This window comes from Cryptomeria japonica, chromosome 10 (genome assembly GCF_030272615.1).
Source record: "Cryptomeria japonica chromosome 10, Sugi_1.0, whole genome shotgun sequence".
Classification (NCBI taxonomy): Eukaryota; Viridiplantae; Streptophyta; class Pinopsida; order Cupressales; family Cupressaceae; genus Cryptomeria; species Cryptomeria japonica.
Genome location: NC_081414.1, coordinates 673,555,199 through 673,581,519, shown reverse-complemented (window position 1 = coordinate 673,581,519; position 26,321 = coordinate 673,555,199). Strand labels below are relative to the sequence as shown.

General features: G+C 40.7%; 1 protein-coding gene across 3 annotated transcripts in view; it reads right to left on the bottom strand.

The window, feature by feature from the left end:
• The window catches only part of LOC131077114 (uncharacterized), a 99,937-nt gene that overhangs the window by 38,326 nt on the left and 35,290 nt on the right, over positions 1-26,321 (bottom strand). The window contains exon 1 of one of the 3 annotated variants that reach the window (XM_058014554.2): positions 12,221-12,461. The exons of the other annotated variants lie outside the window; for them this stretch is intronic. Coding sequence (XP_057870537.2) covers positions 12,221-12,284 — 64 coding nt within the window. The 5' untranslated portion in view covers positions 12,285-12,461. Of the gene's footprint in view, positions 1-12,220; positions 12,462-26,321 lie in introns of those variants that run through there. 3 annotated transcript variants of the gene reach the window in all.

The following is a 26,321-nucleotide window of genomic DNA, read 5'->3' as shown; positions in this document are numbered from 1 at the left end:
AATGGGAAGTCTAGATTCCCATAGTGAGGCAATCGAGGGCTCTTCACAAGTTTAGGCAAGAAGGGAAGTTCAAATGGATAAAGGAAAAAATGCCCCAAAGAGACCAAGGACAGCAAAGAAGAAGGATATCCAGCAAGAAATCCCACAAGAGGTTCAACAAGAAGTCCAACAGGAAGAACCTCCGCAAAAGAAAGCAAGGACGGAAAGAGAGCATTCACCGACAAGTTCCTCGAGTGTGCACGAGGTAGAGATGTTTCCACATCCAGCAGGTCCACTTCCAGAGAGCGTCCCAACACCAGATATACTCAGCATTAACACTTCACAGGGACACCATCAGCCAAGAAGTCAAAGGCAAGAAAGTCCCCCACATCAGGAAGAGGCTCGCCAGAATAGCTTCGTGGAAGCTATCCTTGGTGAAATGGAGGAAGAGTCACATGAACAGGAGCACATAGAGGATCATAGTCACTCCATCCCTGCTCCAGATTGGTTGGTGGGAAGGCTGAGAAGGGAATCAAAAAGGGAAACTGATCCTGCTCGGGAGTTGGAAGAATTGTTGAAAAGGATGGATCAGCCAGCAGAAAGGAAGGCTCCCCGGAAATTTTCCAAGGTTGTCAGGGAAGAATCTGGATCCGGGACCCTACACATTGCTGAGTCTGCAGTAGATATAGACAGAAACGAAATCAAGCAGGAGGATTATGTTATCAGACAGATTGATCTTGGCCATACTTCCACAGGTCAAGTAATGGGAGACTTTGAAGAATCTTTCTTAGCCATGAGGGAAAAGATGCTGAAATCAAAGGTGAAATGTAAGCAACTAAGGGAAGAAAATAGAGCCCTATGCGAGTACATCAGGAGTTTCAAAAGACCCCTCAGGGAGGCAGGTCCTCCATTCACTCCTCCTTCCTCCCTTCCTAAGGAAGTGGTTGATGATGCGGAAGTTATTAGAGCGATGGCACAAATTCCAGGGAATGGATAGATGATGTTTATACTGAAGTGGGAAAATTCGTCGAGGACCTGGCTTAGCTTCATTCAAGGTTTGTGACCCTCCTAAGAAGATTAGAGACAGCAGAAGGATTGTGGGAGGATGTGCATGTTTACTAGGACTTAACCATTCTGCAACTTAGGGCTCTGACGAAGGTTCCAAGGTAAATTCTAATTAATGGGAAGGTAATTCAAGAAAATGAAGCTTATGACTTTCCCCGATGATTCTACGTCGTTTGCTCAGGAAAGAACACCTTCGATAAATTCAACGTAAACTCCTTTACTTTGAAAGAATCCATCACAGAGCTGCAGGAGGAAATCATCAGTGCAATTGAGGCATTGTTCGTGAGGAAACTCAATGACAGTGGAATAACAGTGAACTGCCTGAAATGTCAGTTGCACGATTTCTTCTTCGTAGGTTCATTCCCCAAGGAGCATTTTGCAAATGTTTCTTCATTCTCCAGTATAATGAAGAAGACACGGGAAGTCATGATGGAGTGAGAGAGCTTCTTTTCCAAGAGCGAGGAAGAAATTACCTTGATGGAATTTGACATTGAAAATGTGCCAAGTGTCTCCATCGGAGAGCTGGAAGCCGTCGTCAGCAAATTCATTGCATACGCCATAAATGAGCGGGATAATGGTCGTCCATTCTTGGACGAGAATCTTTTAGTTGAATAGTAGTGGCGTATTTACTATTGGGGGTATTTTGACTAAGTGTGGGTCCAGTCAATGCATGTCGTTGTCGGATGAGGAATCTTCTTGCATGTAGCCTCCTCATTTATGGTTTTATGACAGATTCTTCGTGCATGTCGTCGTCACATGGAGAATGATGGACATTTATTCCTTGCATTAAGGTGTTCATTATATTTTGGGCATAATCAACATCATGGGGCGCATTTAATGCACTAGTGGACACTATTGTAGGCTTTTGAATTAATTGTATATGGGCATGATGGGTTATTTATTGCCGATTCCCACCTTGTTGTATCTTGAGTTGAGAATCTTGTGGGTGAAACCCTAATTAGGGTTTGCATGGCCTAAGGCCTATATAAAGGGGTGACCCCCTCATTTGTGAAGGGGAGGAGAGATTATTATCTGAGATTGTTGCATCAGGATTGTGAAGTAGCCAACTTAATACATTGTTCGATTTTGATGGTGTATTCTTGTTCTATTTTGGCAATCTGCATGGTCTCGCTCTCTTCAATTAGATTAGATTTGCTTATATGTTGTTAGGAGAATTAGATTTGATAGGATTACTTGTTGCAGAATCCGAGCTCATACTTTTGGTGTACAGTTGATTGTTGTATACCTTGCAAAGTTAGCCTGAGCCTTTTGATGTGTATACGCTTAACTTCGATCATCAGTAAAGATTGTTCGATCCGATGATCTATATTGATGGTCTGAAAAACCTCCACACACCCTTTGAAGATTGCACCGCCTTCATGTAGTTGTGCTCTGCTGGCGAAACGAAGCGTGGTTTGATTTTGCATGAGTTATCCCGTCTCCTGTTCTTAGGATTAGATTAGCTTTAGCATAGCTCTCTCTACCCCCATTCTCGTTTACTTTTTGCATAATTTGAAAAATCCAAAAATAGAGCTTTCATTGCAAATCATCCATGCAGAAATCCTTGAGCTTGTATGAGTTTTCTTCAATTGAACACACGTAAGGCCCCTTGGGTTATCAGCAAACCCATCAAACATCTGAGTCACGTCCACGCACTGAAGGAACCTTAGAATTAGCCGTTTGAACTTTAAGCAATCCTAGCATACGGACTAATCTTGATCAAGAGAGGATAAGGTGACCGTTGGTCACTTTATTCTGTGTTAGACGTTATCATAAAAAACACGTCAACACAGACCTTTTCAACTCTCTCCATAGGGCGGACTTTGTAGAGTTCATGACTTATCACCTTGGGCGGACCTTTGAAGACCACAACTTGGGTGGACTTTTCACCTCTTAGGCAGCTTGGAGGGTGGACTTTCTTCATCATGGGCGAACCTTGGAGAACTTGGTCAAGGCGGACTTTTCATGACCACTTGCCATTCACCACATCCTTGGGCGGACTTTTGAACTTCCTGCCATAACACTCACCATCAATCATTGATTAGCCAGACTTAGAAAATATTTGGAAAACTTCAAAATTTCACAATTTCTTCAATTTTAACCAAATTAACTTGAAATTTGAAATATACTCAGGCAAACCATCTGAAGTGTCATGACCCCTAAAATGTATGAACTTAGCTTTTGGGGTCAAAACTTGAAAGTTTTCGATCACGATCGGAGTTGGTCAGTGGTACTAGTGCAAACCCTAGGTCCCCACTCCGAAAAGCAAAAAGAAGGCATCCCTAAAAAATAGGGAAAACTTTCTAAAAATAGCCATACCGGGATCGGGCTAAAAATGCCAAAAACAAAACTTCCTAAAAAATAGGAAAAAGCAAAAAAGCAAACTTTCTAAAAATAGAAAATTGTTCAAATTCGTTCAAATCAATTGCGTTCTTCGTCCTTTGGCCTTTCTAGGAACTTTAACAGTATCCGGACTCTGTTATCACTTGGCTTGCACAAACTGACTTTCAATCTTCAGGACTCAAACCGTTCAAAACTGGACAAAACCGAGCAAAATTGAAGCGGAAGGCCACGGGCACTAACAACAAAAAAAAACCATAGAAAGCGGGAAAGGAGAGTGTAATATCCCACTAATTTTGTTTTTGTTTTTTCAGGCCAATAGCAATTCATCCACAACAATTACCCGTTAAGGTTAGAGTAATAAGCAAAACAACTAAAGGGAACCCTTACACCTTTTGTTCACTGAGAGCCCAGACTGGGAGGGTGAGAGCATACGGTGTTCCGGGGATCGTCAGCATCAATAAACAAATTGAACATTACAACTGCATGGGCGGCAAGCCATCCCCTTCTGCTTATCCAGCAGGATAGAAACTAAACTTCTTGGCGGTAAACCGACCAAGGGAAATATTACAAGAAATAGAAGTTCAATCACTCTACCGCGTATTTCAGCGGGAGGACATTACATTAACAATCACTCTACCGCATATTTCAGCGGGAGGACCAAAACATTGAACTTTATCACTCGACCACTTATTCAGCGGGAGGACATTACATTAAAACATCACTCTACCGCATATTTCAGCGGGAGGACTATTTATCAAAGAAAACTAAATTACAAAACTGAGAAGGCGGCAAGCCAGCCTCTTCCACTTATGCAGTGGGAATTACAAAATAAGCAGATAGAATGGGATGCTCAGTACTACTGAAACAATCCTTACAATATGGAGATGAGATGAGAAGATTAACTGCAGATTTCTACACAATACTGTAATTTTCTGTTACACTGCTCTGCAGGCTGAAAGTACAGTTCCAGCAGCCCATGAAAACATGAAAATACTCATAACTCACTCAATTTTTACCCGAATTGACTCAAATCAAGCCCAATCCCACCATACATCCAATACAATGACAACCAATCACAGCCACACCCCAAACAACCCTCTTTTTATTTTGCACGCATCCCAATGCAACCCAAAAAACCCACGCCTAGACTAGGAATTTCAATTTTGCATAATTAAATCAATACTCAAACAAATGTGCTAAAAACTTACAAACTTATTTGCCAGTGCTGGGAAGGAAGATAGGAATAATACCCATAACTATCAGACGCTCCAGCAGAGAGATGTGAGCAAAAATGTGTTTCAGCCACAGGCAAAACCAGCAAGTCCAGAATCGTTGCAACACCAAGATGTCTATGGCAAAGCTCTAAAAGCGATAGGAGAATACAAGGCACAGCTAGGTACTGTATTTCAAGTACGAAACCGGGTAGCACTAGGGAGACGCACTCCGAAGCCTCAAGTTCTGTCGCCAATCCGGCAGCATAACATTACAGATTTTCAAGATGGTGCAAATGGGAACCCAAGCCTCATATTTATAACTTCATTCTTCAAATCCAAATGACATCCCTCCAAATTCCACGCTTGCATTTGAATTTCATTCCACTTTCATGTGGACCCAAGAGTAGCGCCCAACTCCCTAAGTCAAAAGTCACGCCCAAGAGAGGGGAGGACCCACGTTGGACACTTAGGCACAAAATGGCAATGTAAAGTGAAATAATATCCCTTTTAAAAAAACATTTCAAGTCCCATAAAATAATTGAATTTCGCCCAAACTTAGGATTAAACAGGTATTAATCCCAAATTTAATAAACCAGCAGCCAAAAAATAGATTAATTAAATATTAACCTTAGGAAAGGAAATAATATTTAATTATGTTGCAAATATCTCCCGCACTGATTATTATCACCTCCAAGATGAAACTGAACCCAGACGACCACAAACTGCTGCAGAATTCAAACCCCTGACTACTGCCAAAAATAGAAATGTGCCACCCAGCCACTTACTAAAAATAGTAAGTCAAGAATTAATGCTCAGAAAAATATGATCATCGCGTCCAGAGGCAAAGCAAGGAGTGTTCGGTCGGACAATGGCACCAGAACGGTCATCCCCTGACTTACTAAAAATAGTAAGTCCTCGTTTCATCGATGCTAGACCCTGATTACTTATTCCACCTAGCCTATGGGTCTCAGGAATAGGCTAATGGACCTCTGAAAGAACATCAATGAGAAGGGGACATTACAGAGAGGGTCCCCATCTTCAATGGGGCGATGTGTGAAAAAGGTCACAACAGGATCCCCCATAAAGGATTAGGGCTTTGTATTTTATGTTTTAAGTGGTTTATATGGAGACATGAATTTGGCAAATAGGGGATATCAAGGCCAACAAATCATCCCCAAAATGTTTCTATAGAACAGGGCCAACCTTGGAAACATCCCCCAATTTGGGAGATGTCTTAGAGATATTCTTGAAGAACTTCAAGTATTAGGGATAGGGAGGCGATGTTCTATCTCCATCCCCTATCCCCCAAATGTCCCTGGATAGGAAATGTTGTCATTTTATGACACCCTTGGTCCATCAGTGAGAATCGATCAGAGATATGTTCTGTGGACCAACGCTACCTCATTTGATCAAGGAAAAAACCAATGGAATCATGACATGTTAAGTGTTATCTTGTCAAGGTTTCAAGCTTTCTTCCTTTCCTCCTTTCCTCCTTTCCTTCCGGACCCCAAAATCCCAAAACCCCCAGGTTTTCAAACCTCGAAATCCCAAAACCCCCAAGTTTCCAAATCTCCAAATCTCGGAACCCCCAGGTTCCAAGCCTCTTTTCCTCCCTTTCCTCCTTTCCTTCCTGACCCCAAAATCTCGGAACCCCTCCTTTCCTCCCTTTCCTCCTTTCCTTCCGAACCCCGGAATCCCAAAACCCCTAGGTTTCTAGACCATAAAATCCTGTAACCCCCAAGGTCAAAGCCTCCTTTCCTTCTTTTCCTCCTTTCCTTTCAAACCTCGAAATCCCAAAACCCCAAAATCCTGGAGCTCCAAGGTTCCTGTCTCCTCTCCCCTTGCAGCATTTTTCTATGGGCTCGACGTCCAACTTCCAACAATGGTTCCAGATGACATGATCAACACTCAGGGCTCTTAATGCTCCACCAACCCTTGCGAGTTGTCTACTTTCATTCATGGAGCTACATGGGCACTTTTAATGTTTTGCAAGATTGCCATCAAGTGGAGTCCAGGGCCACGCTTATTTATGGTTACTTGATGGCCTTCAGGTCAAATCTGCATGCTATAACCTTGGAATGTTAGACAATCCACCTTCTAGAAGTACTCCTCTTCTTGGGATTGCCTTGTCAGGGTATGGCCAGGTTTCTTGCATGCACAACCATATCAGATCTGTGCACTTCCCTACCTTCCCAGACTGACATTCTCCTGTGCACGCCAAGGTCAAGGTTTCCCCTCGACCATTGGTCTCTTCTCTGCTACCAGTTTTCTATATATAGGCTGTTAAGCCTCATTGTAAAGGGTTCTCTCCCTGCTGGCTTGAGCTACTTCATGTTTTTCACTTCTTTTGAAGATTTGTATATTTTCTTGCATTTCTACAACTATAAGTTTGGTCATTGGCTTCAAAATGAATTGAAATCATCATTCTTGCCTCTCCTCAACTTATGCATGTTGTGTATGTTTTCTTACCTTAATTATAAGTGTATGTTTTATGTCTTTTGCTCACGTATATGTTGTGTTAACTTGTTTCTGAGTGTGACTTGTGGGAAATCTTCTCCCCTTTTTTACATTCAGCAAATTCTAACCTCCATACATGTGTTTGGGGTCATTCATGCAATTGAAGTTTGTGCATCTCCAGGGTATTTCAATTGATTTTTTGTGTCATTTCGGGGTGGGGAGAGGAACATCTCTTATCTTGGTGCATCACCTCCTTCATTTTAGCATTTCCCTCTTCCCTTTTCCTTTGCAAGTTAGAATAGGTTTGGAAGTAGAGTTTGGAGTGTTGAGTTGGTTCAACATCTGCACTTGGATGGAGAAGGAAGTCGACCTTCTCCAGAGATTCAACCCCTTTGCGCAAGGTACCACACTTCGGGGTTGTTTCCATGTTTCACGAGGTTGATGATTTGATAGCTCAGCAAGGGTGCAAACTTTTGTGACAATAGGAAACATAGACAAAAGCCCAAGGATTTATTAAATAAAAAAGTGGCATGCCTAGAATACCTAGCATGCCCACAATAGGAAAAACTACATCTTGCACACACAATGTGCACCCTTTCAAAAAAAAAAAATTTAAAAAGAAAAAGAAAAAGAAAAGGGTGCATCCAACACCCATGTACCCAAAACGCAAAGAGCAAGAGGCTTTCCTTTGACAAATGAATTCTTTGATTTTAGATTTCCTCATTTACTCAAAGCAAGAGAAGAGCCAAAAGCCATTGAGTAGGAAACTAGGATTTTAGGAGCTAATAATCAAGGTTTAAAGCATGTGTTTGAAGATCCCATTCAAAATATGGTACAATGTTTTGAGATTTGGAAAGCTAGTTTTTAAGCACTAACATTTGAAGAGGAAAAAAGGCACAATGGTTTTAGATATTTGATGAGTAAAATTTGTGGTGCAGGCTTAACCCATGCCATTAAAATGTGTAATTTGGCATCCATGAAGATAGGGTTTGAGCCACAAATCACAATTCTACGAGAAAAAAAATTCAAATTAGAGTTCATGATTTGGAGTTTTAAAAGATGGCTAGGGTTTTTAGTAAACCCCAAAAGTTCCCCATGTTCACATACTAAATGTTTCAGCTTGCACACTTGTTTATTAATATTATTTGGCAAGTGTTAGGATTCTATTGTAATCATCACTTCTTTTCATTTGTTACTATTCTAGCATGTCTCCCAAGATCTTGAATTATAACCATAGAGAATTAATATATTTGGGTTCAAAAATGATGAACATGTTGGTACCTGTTGATGTGTTTTTTATGATACCTTCAAACACAGAATAAAATACTTAGTATCTTATCCTCTTGAACAAAGACCTCTCGGATGCTAAACTATGTAATCAACCAAGATGACTCTAAGGTTCCAATAGTCAAGTCTTGGCTTTATATTTGGATAGACTCAATGATTGTGATGTGATTTGCTGGAATCACAAGGGGGACTTACATTGAACCTGAATGTTTTAATGTTGCTCGAATGTGGAAGTTTACTTGATTTTAAAACAAAAGATAAAAGAGATAGGGTTTAGGAAGCTAACCTAATCCTAGAATGTAAGAGACTATGAATGACTTAGTGAAATTCAACTAGACTTTGCTTTGCATGGCAAAGCAACAACTCCACAAACTTTAGTGCGATCTTCTAAGGAGAGAAAAATGATGTTCAAATTACTACCAACGGCAGCATAACAATGAACAAGTAGTAATCAAAGTTAAGCTTGTAAAGAGTTTAGTTGACCACACAAGATACTTCACAATTAGTGAAATACTAGTGGTATGAACATAAGGATTTCATCATTAATCGTCCACAATAACTTCCATCCATCTAATCAACATGAAAATAAATGAGAAGTAGAGACCATGCAAAATGTTGAATCAACACATGAAGTTCACCATATTTTCAATAAAATTAACATGCTTCTTGCAACAAAGTCTTGACAACAATCTCCCTTTTTCTCCTACTCTACTCTGGCTGCTATCTAACTATTGACTATTAACTATTAACCTTTACAAATGAGAAGAGAAATCCTTATATAATGCTCTCAATAGAATTGAATGGCTAGAATCAAATCCACATCAATGGCCAAGATTGAAAGATAAAAAACCCTAATTAAGGTTTGTTACACCCATTACAAGCATTTAATGTTTGACCAATGATAAAATTACAATAAATAGGACACATGTCCCTCCTTGAATGATTGGCCAATAAATGATGAGGGTAAGTACATCGGACATTGTGCCCACATGTGGTAGTTATTCACCTCATTGGATGAGTTGGTGCATTGAATCTGGACGCCTTGACTTGAAATGATGAATGAAGGTGAGTTGGTGATGATTGGGCACCACCACAGTTACCTGCTCCTTGTTACTCATCACAAGTTGTAGGTGATTGAGACATATCTCTCAATACTCAACATTTCCAAGCACCTACAGTGATTGAGGTGGTGGTGGGGGATATTCCCAAATTGCATCATCTCTCTGACTTGATCACCTTCACTTTAAGTCTCCATCTCGGATTACTTTCTTGCTATGCTGGCAATGATTCTTGATTTCCAAAGGAGATTCAAAATTGCCTTAACATCTTCTTGCTGGTGTACATTTTATCATATACCAAACACTTAAAATAAAATACCACAAGGATACTCTATCTTGTGCCAAGATTGCGAGAAAGACCACAAGGCGATTCCAAGGTCTATAGGTGCGAACGAGCGACTTTAGTGGGATAGCTGCTTGGGTAGTGTGTGCTGAAAATCTCAAGGGGGACTTACATTTGTTAACTAGTATCACTCACAAGTTGAACTTAGGCAGATTTAACAACTTATGCTCTATGTTTTTGGATTTTCTGGTTTAGAACTTCAAAAAGATAAAAAGGATGAAGGTTTAGGGATTCTATACTAGTAAGCTATTCCTGTGAATTCAAGAGACAGTAATGACTGGGTGAAACCGGAAACGACACTTTGTTTCGCCACACTCGAACAACTACACAAAGCGGGTGCAATCTTATAAGGTTATGCTTAAGGTTTTCACACTTAGGAAGGATACCAACAATTGAACGATATCATTCCAAGTAGAAGTTAAACATCCATATTTAAAACATCTCATAATAACTTTGCACGTTGAAAGGAAATCATCCATCCAACAAAAGTATGAGTAAGATTTCACCAATCAATGATAATATGATCAGATTTTGGCATGAATCTGATAAAAACCGCTCACTTTGATCTCCCTTGGAGAAGTTCGAACTTGCTTCTGGATTTGGCAAAGAGAAGTGATGTTAAAACCTTGTCATTATAGCTTCTTGAGTTGCTTCTAGAAGCTTTATTGTTTTATTCTATCTTTAGGAAATTCAAACCCTTTGCCTTCTTCTAGAAGTTTGAATTTCATTACTTGGCACTTAAGAAAGTGGATTTAAGAAAGTTTTAATGCTTTAAGTGCTCTCCTAGAAAGATCGAACTCCTCATTGCTTTCTTCTAGAAGGGAATTTGCAAATTTAGAAAATTTTAATGTTTTATTCCATCTTCTAAGAAGTTCGAATTTCTCCTTGAAGCTTGCATCATATTTTAGCAAGTTTTAATTGCTTTATTCTAGAAGTTTATTTTCTTTCTAGAATATGATCTTGACATGTATTTTTAATCGACTCTAATTGTCCAGCATCATACTCGCCATCTTCAACTCTTTGGAATGCCATGTCATCTTCCACTTAACCTAAGTGGACCCTACATTCTTCTTCAAGCTTTAGCGAACTTTGCACATCTTCCTTGTGCCATGTTTTTAAGGCAGACTTGGAAAGAATTTGGACATATTTTATTATTTGCTTATGCCATTTTTTTTTCTTGCCTAGGCGTATTTTGAAAATGTGATGGACAAGGGGGGCTTTGAAAATTCTTTGAGAAGGCGGACTTTAGAAGACATGATGAAAGTTGCATACACTTAGCCATTTTCATGCCTTGGTTTCTTGTTTGTTTAACCTTGAGCAGGGGTTTGTTAACCTTAGCCGTGAGTCAATTGACCCTTGGTAGGGGTTTGCCATCCGTCGGACAATTTTTCTTGGACATGAGGTGCACTTTGAAAATTGTCAGACATTTTTGGTGCATGAATAAGCTTAACCTTAGGCAGGAGTTAATAACTCTTTCCATGGGTTAGTTAACTCTTAGCAGGAGTTTAACACTTGTTGGATAGATTTTCTTGGACAACTTTTTAATTGATCCTGCTCAAACTTCTTCCACATTTGACATCCTTAGACAATTTTAATTGATCGTCTGCCATTCTACCCTTGAACCTTGCTAACTTGTCTGAACATCTACCATTTTTACTTCTCCAACTTGGGAGAAATTTTCAATGTGCCATATTGAAACCCTTCAACAGTGTTCATGTCATGCTGATACCTTGCTGGTTCATCTGAACAGAAACCCTAATTAGGGTTTCTACCTTGCTTTTTGCACTTAGAAACCTCATTTCTAAAATATGAGAACATGGATACTGATATTATAGCTGATCTTTTGGAACAAAACCCTAATTAGGGTTTGCATTTTGCTTTTTACCCTTAAAGACATAATTTTCAAAATTTGAGAACATGGGTAGGAATAATTTGACATGAGGATTGAAACCCTAATCTTAGAAAAAGCAAAAAATTTCAAACCCTTTCTTTTTACACTTAAAAGCAAAAAAAAATTGAATCTGAAGACATGGGTAGGATCAGAACGACCTAAAGAACGAAACCCAGAAAAAAGTAAAATTTTCGAAGCCCTGCTTTTTATATCTGGAGGCGAGATTTTCAAATTCTGACAAAATGGGTAGTAATAAAATAGCTCAAAGAATAAAACCCAAATGTCACTTTCAAAAAAGCAAAAAAAGCAAAAAATTCTAAAAATAGCAGGTTGTCAGAAATGACCCAAAGCAATTGCGATCTTCGCCCTTCAAACCTTCTGAACACTTCGACAACATTTAAATTCAAATCTGAGCATAAATTCTCAATCTGGCCCGGAATTACCTCAAAACTCTTAACTCCTAACTCTCTTAAAATGAAGATTTATGAAAATGCAGAGCTAAGACAAAACCTAAAAAAGCGAAAATAGGGGGTCCCCGTCTACGATGGGGCGATGTGTGAATTAGGTCACAACACTTCCTCACCATCAATATGATGTCTTTGAATATCTTCGCTCTTGATCTTACATGCTCTTTGCTGACTTTTCATCCTTCATTCAACGGTGTCCTTGAAGGTGCTGATCATTGCACATGCACAACTTGAGGTCATGATGCCTCTCTCTTGCCTTGAAGGTGTGATATTCTTCTTCTCCTTGTGTGATCTTATGAAATTTTTTCCTTCAAGCAGCTTCCTTGATGAGGGTTTATCTTGGAATCGCTCCTACTTTCAGGGCTGCCATGCTCCACCTGCGAGAGTTGTCTAAGTTAGGACTGAGATAGGGTGTTAATGTATACAAGATTGAAATTCACTCACTAGGATAGCAAAAAAATCAATATTTCGATAAATTATTTAAGCCCTAGGTGGAATTCAAACCCTAGCCTGTCAAAAATCAGACCTTGTTCAAAAATGATTATCAAATTACAATGAATTTCAATTAAAACACACGAATCATCAAATGAAGGGTTTTGAAAACAAATATTTGAAAGAAATTTAATCTCTCTAAGTCCTTCTAAATCCTGATTTTTTACTGTAACATCACAGAATCAGATCTGGTCCTGATGAAAAATGATTAAAAATCAGACCTGTAAGTGATTATTTTAAAACGCTGATGATTAAATTCTGCCTCTGAGATTTGCAAAATTTGTTTCAATGATAGCTGTGGCAACTTTGGAATTTGCAAAGGTATGAGAGGTTTGTCAATTGAAGAATGAAGTTTGCTGATTTTTTGCTATAATTGCAGATCAAAATCGCTGATTTTGTTGTGAATGATTCACTGCTGACAATGGCGATTTGCCTGTTCCAATGGAAGAATTTGCTGATCTCAGGCTTTGTGTCTGCTGATTGCAAATCAAATTCGCCTCCCCTAGGATGGAATTCGCTTGACCTTGAAAGGAATTCGCCCTTCTGAAAGATATCCGTCCCTCTTTGAAAGTGAATTGCTACTTTTGAAAGAATATCAAAATTCGCTTGAGTTGATGATCAAATGAAGTGATCATCAACTCTCTCTTATAAGCGCTGATCTTAGGAGAATTGTCTTTTGATTTTTATTTTCTCACAAGGCCGACTTGTATACTTGTATTTAATTTTTTGTAATTTCGTTTTCCAATGTGTAAAGGCCAACCTGCCTTATGCCTTTAAAATTTTGAATTAAAACGTCTATCCCATGTAGGCCACCATCTCATGTTTAGCGCTAAACTCATGCCTTATCCCATGTCGTGAATTTAGAAGGTCATTGACAATGACTTTGGGATGGGCAGGCTTTTTGAGCCCCACTGGAAATGATGCTAAGTGGGTCAAGGATTTGGAGAGGCACTGACACTGGCTTTGGGAGGTCGGACTTTTGAGGTCCAACTGGAAGTGTGACTATGAGATGGTTGCAGATTTAGAGTACCATTGGCAGTAGTCATTAAATGGTCGGGCTTTTTAACCTTGACTGGAAATGAAATCCTACTAGGTGATCAGGCTTTTGGAGGGGCACTGACAGTGCCTATAAGCTGTCGTGGATTTTAGGTGATACTGGAAGTCACATAAGGTGTCGTGGATTTGGAGGTCCACTGGCAATGGTCATGGATTTGGAGGTACACTGGAAGAAAGCATAAGGTGTCATGATTTTTACCTCTAACAGAAAGTGCTATCTTCTTCTTTACTCATTCACATATTTTCACCAATCTGATTAGTTGTTTTGCTTGAACATTGAAATCATTCACCTCTTAACAGCATAAACATTTCCATGTCCTTGGGTGGGGTTTTGGATGCTAGCTGGAAGTTACCAAGGCTGAAGTTCATGGATTTGACCTCCAACTGGAAGTCACCATCAAGCAGGTCGTGGATCTAGGGGCAAGTGGAAGTGACCTCAGGCAGATCGGAGATTTTGAGGGTCACTAGAAGTGATTTCAAATCATACATGTAACTTGCTCATTTAGCATTTCAATGTGTTTCCACATACCCTCAGCAAATCTCAAACATCATCGTTCTTGAAAACATTAAGGATTCACCTCAATCCACATATCGTTATGCTACCAAATTGAACTTGTGCTTTTCCACAATCTTCTGAGGATGAAAACCCTTATTAGATTTCTAGTTTCAGATTTGAAAGATAATCCCTAGATAGACCCAGTGCGGTTTCATTTTAAGAATCACCCTTGTGCAGATTGAAGTTTCAAGTTTTTGGGGTTTACAGCCATGAAGATTCTTGATGTGTTTAAGTTTTGCATATATTGGAGTGTGGTTTTCAGTTTTTGTAGAGTTTGTTTGAAGTTTGACCTTGCGCGACTTGGAAAGACCCATTGTTTGGCCATAGCAGCAAAAAAACATAAAAAATTGTAGAAAAAGAGACAAAATTATTTTAAAAAAACATTAAGGGCATTTCCATAGCATAGAGATATAGAGAGCAAATAATATAGAATTTAACCCATGAATTGTAAAAAATAATTTGTTGTTGTTTATATTCATATTGTTGATTACATAGACAAATATTCAGTTAACTTTTTAAGCGGGCAGTCACCAAATACACCAAATAGTTGTCTAAGTATGAGATCAAATATTAGCTAAGTCTATGAAGTAACTGAGATCAAAACTTAACAGACAACAATCCAGCTATTGTTAGGAATTTATTAAAAGTGGAAGCCATTTTGAAGTGATCCAAGAATTTTATTGTGATTGAGGCAAGGAGTTTTGTAGGGTTAATTCAATATTTTAGAAAGCTTATCAAATCATATTCCACAATTGCATTGCTTTATATCATAGCAGCAAAAATTGTTTGGGAAAAAATTTGGCAAAACAAAAGTTTAGAATTTTTGGAAAAATGGGTAAAAATTTGGATTTTAAAAAATGATAAAAAATTGTAAAAAAATAGACAATAGCATAGAGATATAGAGAAAATAGACTTTTTTTAAACTTAAGGGCATTTCCATAGCATAGAGATATAGAGAAAATAGAGTTTAACCCATGAATTGTAGAAAATAGATTTTTGTTGTTTATATTCATATTGCTGATTACATAGGCAAATATTCAGTTAACTTTTAAAAAGAGCAGTCACCAAATACACCAAATAGTTGTCTAAGTTTGAGATCAAAGATTAGCTAAGTCTATGAAGTAGCTGAGATCAAAATTTATCAAACAGTGATCTAGCTATTCTTAGAATTTAGTAAAAGTGGAAGCCATTTTGAAGTGATCCAAGAATTTCATTGTGATTGAGGCAAAGAGTTTTCTAGGGGTAGTTCAATATTTGAGCAAGCTTATCGAATCATATTCTGCAATTGCAATGATTTATATTCCCTGATGGCATTTGGTAAGTCTTTTATATAGGGTAGAATTCAACAAAAGGCATTTGTTTAGTTTAAGTAAAAGATTAGCAAGCCACTGGTTTTGGCAATACCTAGCTTGCAACTACTATATTAGGTAGAGTCAATTCTGTTAATACATAATAGCTTCGGTAAGATAAATGATTGAATGAGAGATAAATGAAGTCTCTCATTCAATCATTTATCATATCGTTAACTATGATAAAATCATCAAGCAATTATTCATCCTTGATAGCGATTCTATATTTGCATATGAGCAATCTATGGATAATCACATATTCATCTATCTAATGAATTATGTATTTAGATGAATAACAACTAAACATAAATAATGATCACACCGATTAATATATACTGAATTGAATATATATTATATCGGGTTGCATATAAAGTATACCATAATATATATCGGGTGGCAATGAATTAATCACCGATAGTTATCGGTTGTCAAGGCTAACACACCGATAACTATCGGCTGTTAGCATTGACAGCCACCGATATACTATCGGTCATTAGCGTTGGGTTAAATACACCGATAAACATTGGTTGTGATCACCGATTTGCATTTACCATAACATGCCTTTGTTAGTATAAACAAAAAGGTACGATCAAGGAATGTCTTGATCGGTCATGACCGATCAAGGCATTGCTTGATCGTGCCTCCTTTGTCATATACTTATAGTTAGTGGCATTCTTGAGATAGGACATAGAAAATATTAAATGCTCCTCTCATCTGCCACAAGCAAGAAGATAGTTAGACATATACAATAAGAACGTAATAATACATATCAAAAAATAGAAATATAACTTGCATATTGAATGTAAATTGAACATCTTTTACATGGTATCAGAGCCAAGTTAAATCGAACCTGAGGCTGTTCAATTTTACGTAAAATTCAAATCAAGTATATATTCAAAATCACAATTCTATCAATGGCCAGCACTATCAGATTTGAAGACAGACTTGCAGGAGGTGACGATTTCGCCACATGGAAATTTAGAATTCAAATGATACTAAAAGATAACAAAGTTGAATCATTCGTAAAGACTGAATCCAAAGAACCTGAGACTGAACCTGATCAAGCAATTTGGAGAGAAGGAAATGATAAGGCTATCAAAATAATAGTCGATGGGGTAAGAAACAATATTATGCCCATTATAAAGAAACACGAAACAGCTTTCAACATGTTCAAAGCACTTGAAGACGCTTTTGAGATATCCAATGCCAGTAGAACCTTGGCTCTAAAAAGAGAGATAAATCATATAACCATGAAGAAAGGAGAATCAATCAACGCCTACTTCATGCGGATATTTGTGATATCCCCGATGTAATTAAATAATAAATCTAATTACTGTGTTGTAAGGCCCAAATTTGATAACAAATATTTCGGGCCCTTTTATTTAATTAGATTAGGCAAGTTTTGGTTGGTCATGTCGGCCCGTTTGTAACCCTTTGGGAAGTTTCTCGGAGCCCATATATTTGGCCGTGTTAGTCATTGTTGGGGGTATGCGAATTTTGATATTTTTCTGTCTTGTGCGAATTCCTGTTGGAGTTCTGGTTACCGCCATTTCGGAGGTGAAAGACCCTCCCTATTTGGTACTTGCAGTTTCGGTGGGATTCACCCCTCACCCTACTCTCTTCAGTGTTCTTGTTCCGGATCTGGCAAATCTTGAATTTCATCATTGTTACTTCTGCAGTTGCGTATTCGTTAATCTGATTTACATGCATAAAGGATTCCTAATATTTCGAATTCATCATTCAATACACCTGCGGGAGATTAACCCCCTCACAAGTTGAAGTCTACCATACCCTTCCCTCACCGTACGGTTACACTCCCTCCCCACCACCGTACAGCCTGCTCCCACACTACCGTACAGCCAGTCTCACACCACCGTACGGCCTATTTTGCACCACCGCACGGCCTATTTTGCACCACCGCATGGCCTTGGCACCACCGTACGGCCTCCTCGACACTACCATACGGCCATTCTCACACTACCGTACGGCCTATTTTTGCACCACCGTACAGCCTCCTCAACACTGTTGTACGGCCATTCTCACACTACCGTACGGCCTATTTTTGCACCACCGCACAACCTTGGCACCACCGTACGGCCTCCTCAACACTACCATGCGGCTCTTTCTTGACAGTCGTACGCCCAGTCTCCTTCACCATACGGCCTTTACTCAAGCACCGTACGACTGCTCCATCATACACCCTTGCTTCCTTCACCAGTACGGTCAGGGAATATTACAATGGTATCAGAGCTTGTGATCTTGCTAGCCTGTCGTGTAGCGGATGCAAGTGTACACCAGAAGGAGGTACTTTTCAGTCGATCGAATGGGCAAACCACAGGACCCTACAAGAGAAGTCATGGCACTATTAAGGGAGCTAACCAAAAGCCAAGCTCAACTCAACGACACCCTAACCAGAGGAGAGAGCAACGACAACAAATCATGGAGGAAACCTTACGACAATTGGCCTTGGGAAAAACAAATGGAGAACAAAATGGACAGGGTGATGATTCGGTCACGGGAAGGTCAAATGTCCAACGCTCACATTCACGGCCGCTGATGCCGACTTTTCCTCAAAAATCCGAAGCACCACGGGGGGAGCCAGAACCCACCTTTCAGGAGATGCAAGCACAGTTGAGTCAAGATTGGAGGGATGCAAATCTCGAAGGGGACATATCCTTCAAGGATTATGTGGAGCTCCGGATGAAATACTCGAGCGGCAGAAGTCGGGGCCATTATGGACACTATAACAATGACATCAAACGGAAGGTTGGCAAGATCAACCTATCATCCTTTGATGGGACCAGAGCGACCTCGGCACATGCCTGGGTTCAAAAGGCAGATACTTACTTCCTACTCAACCCGATGCCTGAAGATGAAGCTATCAAGTTTGCAGCACTCCACCTGGAAGGGGTTGCACATGAATGGTGGCATCATGGAATGGTCACTCTTGGCCATGACCAGATAACTTCCTATGTTGAATTCACAGAGAAGCTCATAGATCGATTTGACGGGAAGGACCCAGAACTCAATTTCAAGGAGTTGGCGCAACTAAAGCAGTCAGGATCTGTGGACAGTTACATCACAGAATTCCAGAGACTCTCTGTGTTGGTGACCGACATCTCAGAGCAGAGATTGGTGGTCTTGTTCATAGACGGATTGATGGAACCACTGAAAGGTTGGGTAAAAGGGTTCAACCCCAGCACGCTCACGGAAGCAATAAAAAAGGCCCGCAACATGGCAACATCTTCCTTTTCCAAAAGTTTTGCACCTACCAAACCACCTTTCGTTCCGAGGGAGAAGAATAATAAACCCTATCCGAAGGGGTCTTCGCTCGATGAAGCCACAAGACAGGAACTCAGAAGGAAGAAGTTGTGTTTCACCTGCAAAGAACCATGGGAACCAGGCCACCGATGTTTGGGCAAAGGAAAGATTCACTATATTGAAGTAATGTCTGACGGAGAAGAGGAGCATGAAGAAAGCAAAACCCCAAGGGAAGAATCGGCCGAAGAAACCAGCCTGGCGGAGAGAATCTCCACATTGGTACGAAGGGGTGGCGTCATCGCCACACTAGCGAGTACCCCGAGGTGCAGTGTATTTAGAGTACGTGGTACACTCCAAGGGCAACGAGTTCTTGTTATGCTCGACAGTGGAGCCTCGCTCAACTTCATAAACTCGTCACTCGTCAACCATAGGGGCTTGTGTACGAAGGAACGTGAAGGGTTCGATGTCAAGGTGGCAGGAGGCAATCTTCTATCATGCACTCACCTGGTTCCGCAACTGAGTATCACCATGGGAAATTACATGGTGACCGATGATTTCTTTGTTGTGGATCTGGATGACACGGATGTCATATTGGGCATTCAATGGATGGAGACCCTCGACCAGTACACACAGAGCTTCAAACGGATGGAGTTCTCATTCGAGGTTGATGGCAGGAAGGTAGTTCTCAGGGGAATGTCGAATGGCGGCCCGAGGGAGATTTCCGCCAAAAGAATGGAAGCCATCTTCAGACATGATGAAGTAGTCTGGGCAACACATTGCTTGATCTCAACAAAACCTGTGAAAGGGCAACCGACTTACTACCAGGATGAGGAACTTCAGTCAGTTCTGAATGGGCATAGTTTGGTCTTCTCTGACATTCCACCTGGTATACCCCCACACCGAGGGTTTGAGCACACCATCGAATTGGAGGAAGGAGCAAAACCCGTTATCACCACACCCTATCGCCACCCAAAGAAGTTCAAAGATAAGATAGAGAAAACGATCCAGGAGCTCCTAGATAAAGGATGGATCCGGCCCAGTTCTATCCCCTTTGCGTCCTCAGTGGTTCTAGTGAAGAAGAAGGACGGAACTCTCAGAATGTGTGTCAACTATCGTGCTCTAAACAAGAAGACTATCAAGAATAGGTACCCCATTCCCAGGATCGATGAGCTTTTGGACGAACTACATGGCGCAATCTATTTCTCCAAGATTGATCTCTGCTTCGGCTACCATCAGATCCGTATGAGGGATCAAGATGTGAAAAAGACGGCCTTTCGTTGCCATTATGGACACTATGAGTTCTTGGTCATGCCGTTTGGATTAACCAATGCTCCGGCCACTTTTTCAGTCTTGCATGAACCACATCTTCAACAAGTAGCTGCGTAAGTACCTATTGGTATTTTTCGATGACATACTCATCTACAGCAAGACCTGGGAGGAACATGTGGGGCATTTAGATGAAGTATTGGGGATTATGGAATCACAATCACTGTATGCCAAAAGATCCAAATGTGAATTTGGAATGACCGAGGTCCTATACTTGGGTCACGTCATCAGCGCCCAGGGGGTACAAGTTCACCAGGAAAAGATTCAGGCCATTTTGGATTGGCCTCCACCAAAGACTCTCTCGGAGTTGCGCAGATTTTTTGGTTTGTGCAATTATTATAGAAGGTTTGTGAAAGGATTTTCACAACTTGGGGCACCACTGACAGATCTTACAAAGAAAGGACCCTTCCATTGGAATGCGTAGGCGCAACAGACCTTCGACAAACAAAAAGAAGTGATGGGCACATGTCCGGTTCTGGCACTACCAGACTTCACTCGCCCTTTCATCCTGCAGTGTGATGCCTCGGGTGAAGGCATTGGAGCGGTGTTGATGCAAGACCGTCACCCCATTGTGTTCGAGAGCCGGAAGCTCTCAGGAATTGAGCGGTTATATTCCATCTACGACAAGGAGATGCTCGCCATCATACACGCACTGACGAAGTTTCGGCAGTACCTCGTCGGAGCAAAGTTTGTTATGCGAACAGATCACAACAGCTTGCGATACTTCTTGGAGCAGAGGGATCTGAATGAACGACAACAAAAATGGGTGAGCAAAGTCCAGGCATTTGATTTCGACATTGAATATGTGAAGGGAAAGAATAACGTGGTCGCTGATGCCCTGTCAAGAAGGCCCACCATATGTTCTTTCTCTCAGATTTCGGCGGACTGGAAGGAATACCTGTTGGTTGAATACTCTAAGAACACTTTTGCTTGCGAACTGATGGATGGTCGAGTACAGGATGACCGATACAAGGTGGTTGACGACATCATTTATTACAAGGACAGAATCTATCTGGATTCAAGATGAAGGCAAAGGTTTTAACGGAATTGCACGACTCCCCCTTGGCTGGACACCCGAGATACTTGAAAACCTACAGACAGATCCATGAAAGGTTTTCCTGGAAGGAGCTTAAGGACGACGTTCTGCAGTATGTACAGGAATGCTCCACCTGTCAGCAGAACAAATCTGAGCATAACCTGCCAGCCAAACTGCTGCAACCACTGCCAATTCCCGACCAGAAATGGGATAGCATCTCGATGGATTTCATTACAGGACTCCTCAGAGTGCAAGGAAAGGATTGCATTTTTGTCATAGTTGACCGAATGACCAAGTATGCACATTTTTTTGCCATCCCCACAAGATATCAAGCAATTCAAGTAGCCGAGTTGTTCTTCCGTGAGGTGTTCCGCCTACATGGTTTACCGCGAAACATAGTCAGTGACAGGGATAGCCGTTTCCTGAGTACCTTCTGGATGGAGTTATTTCGGTTGGCTGGAACCGAGCTGTCGCCCAGCACGAGCTACCATTCGCAGACAGACGGACAGACCGAGATTGTGAACAAATGGCTGGAGGGTTATCTCAGGAACTGCGTCTCAGCACAACAGAGGGCTTGGGTTTGCTGGTTACATTTGGGTGAACATTGTTACAACACCACTTATCACATGTCGATAGGCATGCCACCTTTCAAAGCACTGTACGGTTATGAACCTTCTTCATTTGTTGACCTGGCATTGGGAGATAGTCGTGCACCAATGGCCAAAGATTGGCTTCAGGAGAGTTTAGACATCCTGAGATCTCTCAAAGAAAACCTGCAGAGGGCACAGAACCAACAAAAGATGTATGCTGACCGACACCAGATTGAACGAAATTTTGAAGTTGGTGATCTGGTTTACCTCCGACTTCAACCACACAGACAATCCTCCTTGAAGACAAGTGGTAAGGAGAAGCTGAAGCCGCGTTTCTATGGACCCTACAGGGTGATTCAGAGAGTGGGCGAAGTTGCCTACGAATTGGAGCTTCCTGAGGGAAGTCAGATTCACAATGTTTTTCACGTGTCATGTCTGAAGAAGGCTGTCGAGTCGTGTGTCACAGTGTCCAGGGATCTGCCACCCATCGACGAAGAAGGGAAATTAATTTTGGAACCGGCGGAGATCGTCGATGTCAGAGAAAAGAGGTTGAGAACACGCACAGTCAAAGAGTTCCTTATATGCTAGAAGAATCTACCCACTGAGGATGCCACCTGGGAAGGCGAACAAATACTGGAGCATCCAAGTCTGCAATTGCTTGAGGGCAAGCAATTTTTGGCTCGGGAGGACTGTCATATCCCCGATGTAATTAAATAATAAATCTAATTACTGTGTTGTAAGGCCCAAATTTGATAACAAATATTTCAGGCCCTTTTATTTAATTAGATTAGGCAAGTTTTGGTTGGTCATGTCGGCCTGTTTGTAACCCTTCGGGAAGTTTCCCGGAGCCCATATATTTGGCCGTGTTAGTCATTGTTGGGGGTATGCGAATTTTGATATTTTTCTATACTGTGCGAATTCCTGTTGGAGTTTTGGTTACTGCCATTTCGGAGGTGAAAGACCCTCCCTATTTGGTACTTGCAGTTTCGATGGGATTCACCCCTCACCCTACTCTCTTCAATGTTCTTGTTCCGGATCTGGCAAATCTTGAATTTCATCATTGTTACTTCTGCAGTTGCGTATTCGTTGATCTAATTTACATGCATAAAGGATTCCTAATATTTCGAATTCATCATTCAATACACCTGCGGGAGATTAACCCCCTCACAAGTTGAAGTCTACCGTACCCTTCCCTCACTGTACGGTTACACTCCCTCCCCACCACCGTACGGCCTGCTCCCACACTACCGTACGGCCAATCTCACACTACCGTACGGCCTATTTTGCACCACCGCACGGCCTTGGCACCATCGTACGGCCTCCTCGACACTACTGTACAACCATTCTCACACTACCGTACGGCCTATTTTTGCACCACCGCATACCCTTTGCACCACCGTACGGCCTCCTCGACACTACCGTACGGCCCTTTCTTGACAGTCGTATGCCCAATCTCCTTCACCGTACGGCCTTTACTCAAGCACTGTATGACTGCTCCATCGTACACCCTTGCTTCCTTCACCAGTACGGTCAAGGAACATTACAATATCGAACTTAAAGGATGAACTAGCAACCCTTGGATATGAGATCCAAAGCAAAGAATTAACCCTCATTGCTTTTGATGGGTTGCCTAGTATCTGGGAAACGTTCGTCCAAGGCATCAGTGCAAGGGACAACTTTCCAAAATTCGATAAACTAAAGGCTGACTGTCTCCAAGAGGAATCAAGGCAAAATAAGAAAGGAATCAAACAAAAGAATATAGATGAAGATCTTCAAGTTCTAACTACGAACTCAAATAGAAAGGGCAAGAAGAAGCAATTCAGGAAGAGAAAGAGTCGCCATGGCAAGCACTCTTTCAAAAAGGATCTCTCTCAAATTCAGTGTTACAGATGTGACAAATTTGGGCACTATGTTGCCAAATGTCCAGAAAGAGCTAAACAAGCCACATTTGCCAAATCAGGAAAATCGAAAAGGGAAGAGGACTTCGAGAAGTATGTGCTCTATTCAGCACTCACACATCAAACAAAGTGAATTCCTGGGTAATCGACAGTGGCTCATCCAGACACATCACAGGATTCAAAGAAGTACTAGACATTATGAAAGAGGAAAATGATGAAGAGGTAACCATCGGAGATGACTCCACACACCCTGTCAAAGGAGTTGGAAACTGCACCATCAAACTGAAGTCAGGTGTATCATTACAACTTGAAGGAGTGCTATATGTTCCAGGCATTAAGAGGAATCTTGTCTCAATATCAACACTGGAGGACAATGGATACAGAGTGACATTCATGGACAACAAAGTGTTGGCTTGGCCAAAGAACTCATCTATCAAGAAAGCTAGTACAATTGGTCAAAGACAAGGCTACCTATATGAACTATTTACAGAGCCCAATTCAGCCCTAATTCATGAAACTACAGATGCCAATGAAATCTGGCACAGAAGACTAGGCCACCTAAATTTTCGAGCTTTATCATCAATGGGAGACCTTGTCACAGGTCTACCTAAGCTAAAGCAATATCATTCAGGGGCATGCACAGGATGTGCCCTAGGCAAAAATACTAAGGGTGCTTTCCAGAGTAGTACTAGGAAAACAAGTAAAGTCTTAGAGTTAATCCATTCTGATGTATGTGGACCTATGTCTATAAATTCATTGGGGGGATTTTTGTATTATGTGATATTTGTCGATGACTACTCTAGGAAAACCTGGATCTACTTTTTGAAATGCAAAGAATCAGAAGAGATCCTTAATAGGTTTAAAGAATTCAAATCATTAACAAAAAACTACTCAGGAAACAAAATTAAAACACTTAGAACTGATAATGGGGGGGAATACACATCAGAATTATTTAAAGAGTTTTGTAAAAATGCAGGGATTAAGAGGGAGTTAACAATACCTTACAACCCCCAACAAAATGGGATAGCAAAAAGGAAAAATAGGACAATTGTTGAAGCTGCCAAAGCTATGATTCTTGATCAGAATCTAAATATCAATCTTTGGGCAGAAGCAACCAGCACTGCAGTATACATTCAAAACAGATGTCCTCACTCTCACCTTGAAGACAAGACCCCTGAAGAAGTCTTTACAAAATCAAAACCAGATATAAGCCACCTTAGGATCTTTGGATGTCCAGTATATATTCATGTACCTGTTGATGTGTATTTTGTACACGACCAAACACAGAATAAAATACCTAAAAAGGTACCTTATCCTCTCTTGAGCAAAGTTCCTGACTGCTGAAGATCTCGCCAAAGGATCAATCAGAGTAACTCCAAGGTTCTGCTATGTAGGTTCTCTACTCGTAGATAAGCTCTTTGTGGTATGATGTGATTTTGCTGGAATCACAAGGGGACTTACACTTGATGACTAAACGTCTGATTTGCTTTGAATATTGCTGGAACACAGGATTTCACTAGCCTAGATTTTTTGAAAAAAGGAAAAAGGATAAGGGCGAGGGAAGGATCTAATTTTGATACTAAGAATGTAGGAGCAATGAATGACCTTTGATGAAATTCTAACTAAATCTTGTTTTGACATCCCAGGACCATCTCCACAAGGTTAGTGCGATCTTCGAAAGAAAACTTTATGATGTTCAGATCATCGCTACAGGCATAGACACCATCAGGCTGATGCATATCAGTGAAGAAGCGACAATTGAAGTTAAGCTTAAGCTGAATGATTCCAGTTCACTACACAATGCAAGTCTGCAATCAACAAACTGCTAGTAGTATGGATATACGAATTTCACCATCAATCAAACACATTTCTTCCACTCATCTAATAACATGAAATCAAATCTGAGAAGTATAAAGACCATGCAAATTGTTGAATCGACATATAGATTTCACCATTTCTTCAATGAAGTTTTACAAGTCTTTTACAACAACATCTTGGCAACAATCTTTACCTTCTCTTTCTATTCTACTCTAATTGCTATTCTATCAACTGACTATTCACTATTTCTAAGTATTCACCTTCTAACTCCTGACTAACTATTAACTATTAGCTAACCATTGACTAACTATTAGCCTTTACTAATGAGGAGCCAGGGCTTATATAGTGCCCACAATACAATTCAATGGCTTAGATCAATTTGAGATCAATGGCCGAGATTTTACAATGAAAACCCTAATTAGGGTTTGTTACAACAAACTTAATTCTGACCAATGAAATAATTGCATTATTTGGACACATGTCTTCTCTGAAATATTCGACCAATGGATAACCGGGGTAGGTACATCGAAGTTTGTGTCATCTTTGATGAGTCAGGTACATTGAATCTGGACACACTGAGGTGGACCAATCCGACTGGAGGAGTGATGACTGGGACGCCACCTTGTCTGACACTTGCAACTTGGTTGATGTTCAATTTGATGATGCTAAGAAGCTAACTTTAATTAAATCTTCTGAGACTGTCTGCTTCTCCAATGGACCCTTGCTTTAACCTCCTTTGTCTTTGATGTGCAGGATGGATGGTGTACCTTTCCTTCAAATGCTGGACTGGAAGAGGTCGTCCTTGATGATGCTAGACTGGAGGAGGTCATCCCTG